This window comes from Falco peregrinus, chromosome 1 (genome assembly GCF_023634155.1).
Source record: "Falco peregrinus isolate bFalPer1 chromosome 1, bFalPer1.pri, whole genome shotgun sequence".
Taxonomy (NCBI): Eukaryota; Metazoa; Chordata; class Aves; order Falconiformes; family Falconidae; genus Falco; species Falco peregrinus.
The window spans coordinates 28385105-28394952 of NC_073721.1; the positions used below are offsets into that span (position 1 = coordinate 28385105).

General features: G+C 48.7%; 1 protein-coding gene across 11 annotated transcripts in view; it reads left to right on the plus strand.

The window, feature by feature from the left end:
• ENTPD1 (ectonucleoside triphosphate diphosphohydrolase 1) overlaps positions 1–9108 on the plus strand; it is a 57120-nt gene extending 48012 nt beyond the window's left edge. For all 11 annotated transcript variants that reach the window (XM_027788864.2, XM_055798613.1, XM_055798598.1 and 8 more), the window contains 9 exons: positions 99–232; positions 623–740; positions 2009–2159; positions 3636–3795; positions 4437–4673; positions 5209–5469; positions 6503–6622; positions 6822–6959; positions 7115–9108. In XM_027788864.2, the coding sequence (XP_027644665.1) occupies positions 99–232; positions 623–740; positions 2009–2159; positions 3636–3795; positions 4437–4673; positions 5209–5469; positions 6503–6622; positions 6822–6959; positions 7115–7321 (1526 nt within the window). In that variant the 3' untranslated portion in view covers positions 7322–9108. The remainder of the gene's footprint in view (positions 1–98; positions 233–622; positions 741–2008; positions 2160–3635; positions 3796–4436; positions 4674–5208; positions 5470–6502; positions 6623–6821; positions 6960–7114) is intronic.
• Positions 9109–9848: the final 740 nt, after the last annotated feature.

Genomic DNA, 9848 nt, shown 5'->3' on the forward strand with positions numbered 1-9848 from the left:
CTTTGTGGTGGAAAGGAACTGCAGGAACGTGCCTGAAGACCTTTGGGGTGTGAGGTAAGATGGGCTACAGGGATATTAACATCCTTTTTCTGCTCTAGTCACAGGTACCAAACCAAAGATGTCCTGGACAAGAAAGATTCTACTCATCCTGGGACTCCTCTCTGCTTTGGCTGTAATTGCTTTAATTGCTGTAGCAGTGACCCAAAACAAGCCACTTCCGAAGAACATTAAGGTATTGCATGCTGGGACTCTTACAGGAAAACAAGCCAGACTGGGGGGTTAGGTGTGAATAATGCTCCAGGACATGTTGCTGCCCTTGCTGGGTCTGGCTAACCTCTCTCTCTGGCTCCATGCTCCTCAACATCTCATTTTACATCTTTGTGATAAAAACAGATACAGCTTCACAGGGGATCATCTCCTCAGTAATCAGTCCCTATTTTGCTGCTTCTCTGCTCTTGCATCCTTTGATGGAAACTTTGCACTGAAGCACTACCGAGGAGAGCACGTTCCCACAGCTGCCAGAGATAGGCTGTTCGTTTCTGGTCCCCCTGTGTGTGGAGACTGGCATATGCTGTTCTGGTTTGGTGCCTCAGGTGCAATGACAGCTCTGTTTTGCCCACAGTATGGGATCGTGCTGGATGCGGGGTCATCCCACACTAACCTGTATGTATACGAGTGGCCAGCAGAGAAGGAAAACGACACTGGGGTGGTACAGCAGGTGGAGGTGTGTAAAGTCGAAGGTAAGAGAAAAAGAGAGTTGTGGAAGGGGCATGGGATGAGGAAGAGATAATGCAACTAATGTGGGGGGAGGAGAAACCTGGAGGAAGAGGCCAATAGTGAAAACGGTGTTGTATCTGTGAGCTAATTTATATCCCACCACTTCCCATGGATAGATGTATGTGCCTGACCTCCTGGGAGGAAAGCTGGATCCACTTTTTCCTTTGTTTTTAGGATGCTTGGAAGTAAGTGCTTTTTGGGAAGAACTACACCAAAGAATGTACTTAAATAAAACATTTGCCTTTTTGGGAAGAACTACACCAAAGAATGTACTTAAATAAAATATTTGCATGCACCCTTGCTGAAGTGCCGACGAATGTCAGGCAGCTAGAGGGGAAGGCATGGTTTGCTCTTTTTCCAGGCTTCTGTGCAACCTAGGCACTGGGCTTGCAGGACAAGGTTGCTCAACTTACGCGTGTCATGGTTTATTTCTTATTCTACTTAACAGCTGTGTAGGTGTTGTATGGTTTAGGAAGCATAAATGAAGCCCAAGGATACACGTAACAAGGAACAGAGTTAGACCATCGTGGATCACTGCACTCTGTGGGGAGGTGTTGTCACAGCCCGCCTGGAGCCTTTTCAGGCCTGCCTGCAGTGCAGGGGACAGCCACGCTGTTCCCAACCTGCTGCAGCAGCTGCTGGGTGCTGCAGCGTGCCGCCATGAGCAGCATGCTGAGGCAAATGCAGAGTGGGCTGCACTGCTGCCCTTGCAGGCACTGGTCCTGGGGGCGGTCCGTTCACCAGGGGACATGTGGCCGGGAGGGACAATGAATTTTTCTTTGGGTTAGCACGAAAGGGGATAGCTGCAAAACACTTAATGCTGTAGTGTGAGCATACAGTACACAAATGACAGCATCTTCCCTCAGAAGGACCCAGCGCAATGAAGGGTCAGGGATTTTCAGGCACAGATCCGGGGTACACCCAGGCAGAGACAGAGATGAGTGTGCAGGTGTCCAGGGCATACTAAGCAAAAGATCTGTCCCACCGCAGCCCTCGTCGCTAGTTCACAGCCTGCCTCACAGAGAGCGGGTGGCAAATGCTGGGCGCCATGGCCATCCGCGTGTGCGTCGGGCTTAGCTGATGCTGTAGGTTTCTAAAACTCCTTAGAAATGGGGTGGTTGAATCTGATGTTGCTGCCTGTGATAGTAGCATGGTTTGTCATGACTGCTCGTGACAGCACTCTGGGGTTATGCTTGGCGTTTGAGCAATGGAGTGTCCTTATTTCTTGCAGGCCCTGGGATCTCAGGTTACTCCCATGCCACGGAGAAGGCCGGTCCCTCTCTGGCACAGTGCCTACGGCAAGCAGAAGAGGTGATTCCCTCAAAGCAGCACCAAGAGACACCTGTCTACCTCGGAGCAACTGCCGGCATGCGGCTTCTCAGGTACTGCACGGCTTGTCCCCTTCTCCTGCAGCACTGCACCTGAGATTGCCATGGATGCTCAGTGGGAGCCTCTTGGACAGAGTCCTTGGAAATGCTGCCAGCTCACACTTTGCCCAGAAACCCTCTTCTGCCACTGGCCTCTCTGAGCCCTGAGTCTCCCTGGGGTCTTCCCCTTCTTGCCCAGCAGGTTCATTTCCACTCACTCCAACTTTCCATCATCTCCAGCACCCATATGCAGCGCAGAGACACCAGGAGGGTAGCAAGTGCCCAAGCTGATGCTCAGGGGATGCTCAGACATCCCCCACATCAAGGGGATGCTCAGACATCCCCTACAGTCTGGTATTAGGCCTGACCCAGGATTTTTGAGCCCAACCATGTTGTGACTCCCCGCATACCTTGACTCAGCCCAAGACCATCAGAGCTAAGGTAACTTTATAATCATATCCTCCTTTAATTCCAATTTGTGATTTTTATGGGGGTGCTGCAGACCTCTTGCGTGGCTGGGACAGGGAGCTGATTTTATGTCTGTATTGTCTGGGAAATCTCCCTGGGGGGATACCAGAGGGCATGGATTTCTTCTGTAAATGGTGATGGTGAAGAGTGAGACGAATCCTGGCCTGTATCTGAAATACTGTGGCCAGCAGGACTAGGGCAGTGATCATCCCCCTGTACTCAACAGTGGTGAGGCTGCGCCTCAAATTCTGCATTTAGCTTTGGGCCACTTACTACAAGACAGACATTGAGGTGCTGGAGCATGTCCAGAGAAGGGCAAGAGGGCTGGTAAAGGGTCTGGAGCACAAGTCTGATGAGGAGCAGCTGAGAGGGCTGGGGTGGTTTATTCTGGAGAAGAGGAGACTCAGGGGGGACCTTATTGCTCTCTACAACTACCTGAAAGGAGGCTGTAGGCAAGCGGGAGCAGTTCTTTTCTCCCAGGTAACAAGCAATAGGACAAGAGAAAATGGTCTCAAGTTGAGCCAGGGGAGGTTTAGATTGAATGTTAGGAAAATTTCTTCATTAAAAGGGTTATCAAGCATTGGAACAAGTTGCCCAGGGACATGGTGGAATCACCATCCCTGGAGGGATTCAGAGAGCACGTAGATGCGATGCTTAGGGACATGGTTTAGTGCTTGAACTTGATAATCTTAAAGGTGTTTTTCAACCTAAATGATTCTATGGGTCTCCATGGTGCAATCCCTACCAGGGCACGTGCTCCAGGAGAACAGCTCAGCTCTGGTCTCTGCTCCAGGTATCGCTCTCAGCTGTGGGGTCTGTAAGTGTCAGAGCTGGTGGCAGCTGTGCTGTCAAGGTGTGACAGAGAGGGATGTGGCCAGTTAGAGCTGGATGTACCCGTATGAATGACTGTTTGTTACAATTAATGCTTGGTGGGGAGTTGCAGCCTGCTTACTCAGAACAAAGCCCATAGGCTGCAGAGAGCTGTCAGCCAGAGTCACTCCATCCTTTCTTTCGTTCATCCAGCTTGGAGAATGAAAGTGCAGCTGACAAAGTCTTGTCCTCAGTAGAGAAGACGCTACGCTCAGCTCCCTTCAACTTCCAGGGTGCCAGAATCATCAGTGGTCAGGAAGAAGGAGCCTATGGATGGATCACCATTAACTACCTGCTGGGCAATTTCAAGCAGGTACTGTACCAACGGCAAGTCCGTATCTGAATCGTTGGCTGGCAGCACTTTGTAAGTCATGCCTTGTAGGAGGGTGTCACAGGCACTAGTTTCCCACGTGAGCCATTTACCAGAGACCAGGAAGCTGCACATCCTGCCTCAGCGGTTATGTGAGTATATCCTGATACCAGTCAGTATCAGGATGTGCCACTGTAGTCAGGCTTAAAGTATTGAAATAAAACACCAGCATCTTCAATAACTTTGCCTGGGTGTAGCATCCTCCTCACTTCCTGATCTAAAATATTTCTGTGCCTGCAAAGTTTGACTATGCTGCTTTACTATTGAGCTTATAAATCATTTGGGAGCTGAAACAGTAAGTAACCATTTTATCTCATAACAATTGTATTAGATTTCATATTCTTAATCCTCCTACAAATAGACATGATCTATCTTCTGCTTTTCCAAGCCTGCATCTTTCTTGTACCTTGTTCCAGTTCTCATTTCATGCCTCCCTTCAGGTCTTCCTGCCTTTCCTGTGTTCTGTGCTTCTGCTTCTCTCCTCATAGATATCTCTATATATATCTCTCTCCCTTAAATAAACCTTCTCCATGCCTGATGTATCTGGTTTACTTTGGATTTTTTTATTTTTTTTTTTTTTAAAGTCTGGCTGGACAAAACTTCTACATTCCCTGAAATCCGTAAGTGAGACATCAGGAGCACTAGACCTCGGAGGAGCCTCAACGCAGATTACTTTTGTACCAAATGAACTGTCTTCTGAGTCCCCAAAGAACCTGCTCAACTTTCGTCTCTATGGCAAGGATTACCTAGTGTACACGCACAGCTTTCTCTGCTACGGGAAGGACCAGGCTCTGCAACAGAAACTGGCCAGGGACCTACAGGCAAGTGCATCTGTAATTGCAGGTGGAGATCCTGGACCCTCCTAGTTTTGACATACTGCTGCTGTAAAAGTTGCTGTATCCCAGCTAAATGTCTCATCCCTTGGTCTGGGTTTGGGAAAGGTCATCCTCCATAAAGACTGGGCAGATGGCCAAAGGGATGGCAGTCAACATTTTCAAAAATACTACCAGTTTGAGTTGCCTTGATTCTTGGGTATGGGATAGCAGGAATACTATGCCTAACTGAAGTACTCGAGGGAAAGACATTTCACCATCTCTGAGAATCCCAAATCAACAGCAGCTTCACAAAATGTGGCTGAAAATAATTTTCCCAGGGTCCTACAGGGAGGCTGTGGCAGTACCCACATCTCCCAAATCGCAGCCAGTGCCTTAAACCATCCTCATCATTTTGACCCAATGTGTGTGTCTTGGTGTGATGCACTGTGACAAGTATGTTGTGGCCACCCTTCCTCATGGCTCTTTCCCAGGGTGTTACTCTAGAGTGAACTGTAACAACTTGGGTTGATTTTACTTTCAGACCGTGGAGAACAGCAGCCTGCTTGATCCGTGCTTTCACCAGGGGTATCAGAGAACTGTAAATATAAGTGACCTCTTCAAAAACCCTTGTACATCAGCCAAGAAAAAGCAATTCCCTTTCAGCCAGTTGTACATACAGGGAGAGGGGAATTATCAAAAGTGCCGAAGAAACATCCAGAAACTCTTTAACAAAACCAGTTGTCCTTACTCCAGCTGCTCCTTCAATGGGATATACCTACCTCCATTACAAGGGGATTTTGGGGTAAGTCTTCACATTCTTCAACTCTCTGCAATTGAGAATATCAAAAAAGCAGAAACTCAGAGTAATGCTAGAGTATATTATCCATGGCTGGGGCAAAAAATCATTTACAAGATGGCTTTTTGGACGTGTGTCCTACTGGGTACCGCACTGTTCCCATTCTAACCCATCTCCTGCAGGCGTCTCCTTGGAGTGCTCCACTTACTGATTCATTTTTCAAGCAGTCCTACTTTGATGACCAGCACCAGAGGCAGGAGAGCCTGCTGCAGTCTGTGCATGATACACTGCTGCTGCAAACCTTTTCTCCTGAGTTCAATGGTCATACCAGATCTGAAATTCATCTTGCAGTGTGTGAGCGCTACTGAAACCAATCAGTCAGGTCACCTGTCCCATCAAGTTTGGCAAGCAGAGACAGCGCTTGGTCTGAACACGTCATGTGTGACACCACGTTGATCATCAGCCCTAGAGCTGCAACACTTCAGTGTTTTTGCAGCTTTCTGGGGGAAATTGTTAATACTCCCTTGCCCTGCTCATAAACTGCCCCCTACCTGTCGGCTGTTGGCCAAGGTCAGGGATGGGTTTTCTGGATTTTGGGTTATATGCTGGGGCTGTGCACAGTCTTTTCAGACCATCACCTCTGCTCTTTGTGGCAATGTTGACTGCAAGCTCATCTCGTTCAGTTGCCAAAATGGGATCATGGCTGTGATGGCAAGCAGTCTTCACCGTGTGCTGCTCTGGCACCAGTGCATAGAGGAGAGAGATTTCCTAAAGGTCTTCAGGATATTGTGGCCATTGAATTTCCAACTCCACCTTCCTTTTGGTGTCCTTAGCTCTCATCAGCTCTGAGGGGTGTGTCTCAAAATGACATCACTCTTGAACATATACGTTGTGTGTGACACATTGTGTGTGTCACAATGTGTGTGACATTGCTTCTTATATTGCTCTATCTCTAAACAAGACCATTTTCTTTTGTGGGATTTCTGCTGTCCTGCTCATGCTGAAACCCAGTCAGATTAAAATATTCTTTCTCCTTCAGGCTTTTTCTGCATTCTACTTTGTGATGAACTTCTTGAACCTGACCAGCGAACAAAGCCCCATTGCCCTGGACAAAGTGACCAGCACCATTGAGAGCTTCTGTGCCCGGCCTTGGCATGAGGTGAGCAGTGCTTGTGGTAGTGGGCTGATGCTGCCATGTGGCCAGAGCTGCTGATGTTTTTCTGTAGGATAAGTGGCTGGGGATAACTTCCAAGGCAAAAGGGGGAAGATCCCCCCCAGCACCAGCAGTGGATGTTCAGGTGCAGGCTGGAACAGCAGGAACCTGTGATTAACTGCCTGGTGACTCCCTCCTTCCCTAGGTGAAGGCAGCGTACCGCCAAATAAAAGAGAAGTACCTGAGTGAGTATTGCTTCTCTGGAGCCTACATCCTCTCTCTCCTGGAAAATGGCTATGAATTCACGCAAGAGAACTGGCAAAGGATCCACTTCCTTGGAAAGGTGTGTATCGTGGTGGGGAGGGCTCTACCCCAGCAGCTAACTTCAACCTCTGCTGCACAACCCAGCCCTTTTTCCCCAGGGGTGCCACTGCCCTGGCAATGCTGCAAGCATTCCTTGCACCTCTCAGTGCCGATTCCGCTCCTCTCCCATTTCAGATCGGCAGCAGCGATGCAGGCTGGACCCTGGGCTATATGCTGAACCTGACCAACATGATCCCCGCAGAGGAGCCCGCTGTGCCCCCTCTTTCCCATGGCAGCTACGTGGGGCTGATGGTGCTGTGCTCCCTCGTGCTGGTGTCTGTGCTCTTGTTCGCCTGGCTTCTTTTCCACAAGCCCAAGTGCCTGCAGAAGGGGATTGTTTAGGAAGAGCCTTGTGGGGAGATGGGCCAAGTCCCCCTGGCCGCTCAGGGCTAGGAGACCCCAGCAGAGCAGGCTGAACTGCAGAGACCTTCTCGCCTCTCACTGAAGCTACTGACTGTGTACAACAAGGGCATTTATTTCTTCTGACTCACACTTGCACTGACAGACATTGGGACATCAGGCTCGCCACCTCTCTCTGACAAGGACAGACAAGCGGGTGTCCCCTCCTTGAATGGGTCATATACTCATTCAATGAAACTTTGCTGCTTGTTGTTTTTTGCCTTGTGCACAGCATTATAGAGAGAAAAGCGGCAGCAATCTTTGGGAGCCAGTGCTCCTGCAAGGGTAATCTCAGGGTCACACATCCCACTGAGCTCTTGGGAGCGATCACAGACAGGATGATCCTGCTCCTCCTCTACTGAAGTCGGTCCCGAGAGCCCTTCCTGCACCAGCACACCTCTGCTCGCCTGCCCGCACCCTGAGCCCTCACAACCCTACAGCTGGGTATGGCCATCTGCACCCAGCTGGGCCCCAGACACTGGCCGGGCTCCCAAATGCCACTCTGGGAATAGAAGGGATGAGGATGAAGAAACCGAGTGTGCTGGTGGTTGTCAGCCCTTAGCTGGGCTCTGGTGGCTGTCTGCTCATTTTGCAGGTGGCAAGAAGCCTCTTTCCCATGTCTTCCTGATGTTGTTGCTGGACCAAAGCTGGCTCACTGTTACACTGAGCCATTCCCATGTCCCTAGGGTACATCAAGACACGAGTTCCTGGCCAGCCATTGCTGACTTTACAGGGACTCTGGTGTGATCAGCGTGCCTACAGGTATACACCTACTAAAGCAATCCAGAGTCACTATGCTGATCATACAGCAGCCTCCAATCGAGGGAAAATGTTTATTAGGTCGTGTTCCTTTATAGACAGCTGGCAGCAGTTAACCATCATGAGCATGCACAGATTGAACCACTCTTTCTGCCAGCAAAATCAGTGAAAATTTGCCTTCCCTTATGGCTTAGGTTTATCCGTGACCGTAAGACCCAGAGCTTAGTGAATGTACACACTGCAGCCCATGTTATAGTACACAACGAGGGCAATGCCACTGATCAGGTTTATAAATCACTTTCTTCCATTATCCATTCCTTGGTCAGAAAAAAAAAAAAAAATAAGGAAAGAAAAAAAAAAAAAGAAAAAAAGGAGAGGTAAGTCAGAAATCCATTTTTATAAAAACACTTGGAAACCACTGGTGCCTGTCTACCTCCCGTGAAATCTTGGAAATCTGTTATCATCACCTGTAAGTGCTGGAGGCCAGAAGAAAGCAGATATTGTGGAGAGAAAGGCATGACAAGTACCCACCTTCACCTGTTTCCCAAAGCAGAGCTGTAGAAGGCATGAAGGAGATCAGGATGTGCAACCCCAGTAAAGTCTTCTCCTTTAGGCAAGCACACAGAGCTCGGGGTTTTCATGGTCTCCCAGCCTGTCCCTCTGCACAGTGCAGGCTGGAAAATGTCCCCCAGTTATTTCTACTTCATGCTTGGAAGTAGGAGCCGTAACATATTGAAGGACCTAAAGGTAAGGGAAAAATCTACTCTGTCTTGTGGTAAGACCTTTGGGCAGCTCATTGTTCTTCCAAAAATCTGTGTCCTATTTTTTCTCTGAATTAGCTGGCTTCAGCTTCTGTTGGATCTTGTTCTGCCCGTTTCAGAAAGACTGAGTAACTCTCTGCTGTCAAAATCCCTTTTTCCTTGTGGTGCTTGCAAGTCATCGTTTTATCTTATTAAATAGATTGAACTTTAGTCTGTAAAGTGCTCTGTGCTGACCTCACTTGTAGCTCTTGACTCCACTTTGAATATTTTTGTGTATTTCTGAAATCTGGACACCAAAGTTTTCAGCAGAGGGTGTTAGAGTTGCTAATTGTGTATATGAAAGCAATACCTTCTGGTTTTGACCTATACTCTATGTTCCCCATTTGTACATCTCGGGGTCAGGTCTTCTCACTTAAAGGAAGGTTTTGGGGCTGTTTTGTCCAGTTGGACTATTGCAACTTGGTCTTTTTTGCAGTCATTGCATTCCAGAATGGCTGCTGTCTCACACCATACATCACTGTCCCTTACCGTGAGCCGCTTTGCCTTCCACGTGGCTCCACTGAAACACGTACTATTCAAGGAATATTCCCCCAAGCAAGTGATCCAGATCAACCCACAAATGATGCTTCCTGATACTGTTTGTCCATTTATCAGGTCTTGTTTTATCTGCAAATATATGGAGATGTTGGATTCACCTGGAGGTGGAGTCTTCCTCCTGTTGTTTTCAGCAGACAGGTGGATGGGAGGTTAACAGCAGTTTTTGGTCAGGGCTGGAAGGCAGGCAGCAAGAGCGTGTGTGATCAGAGCTGCTTCAGCTCCCAGTCAGCCCCACTTCCAACACACCCATCCTGTGCTACCTTCCTTGCATACGGAGTCTTCGTAGCAGAGCAGGTGTCCTGTAGAAGCTCCCCACACGAGCTAGTGCATCCTTGCTCCCCATGAACAGTGTG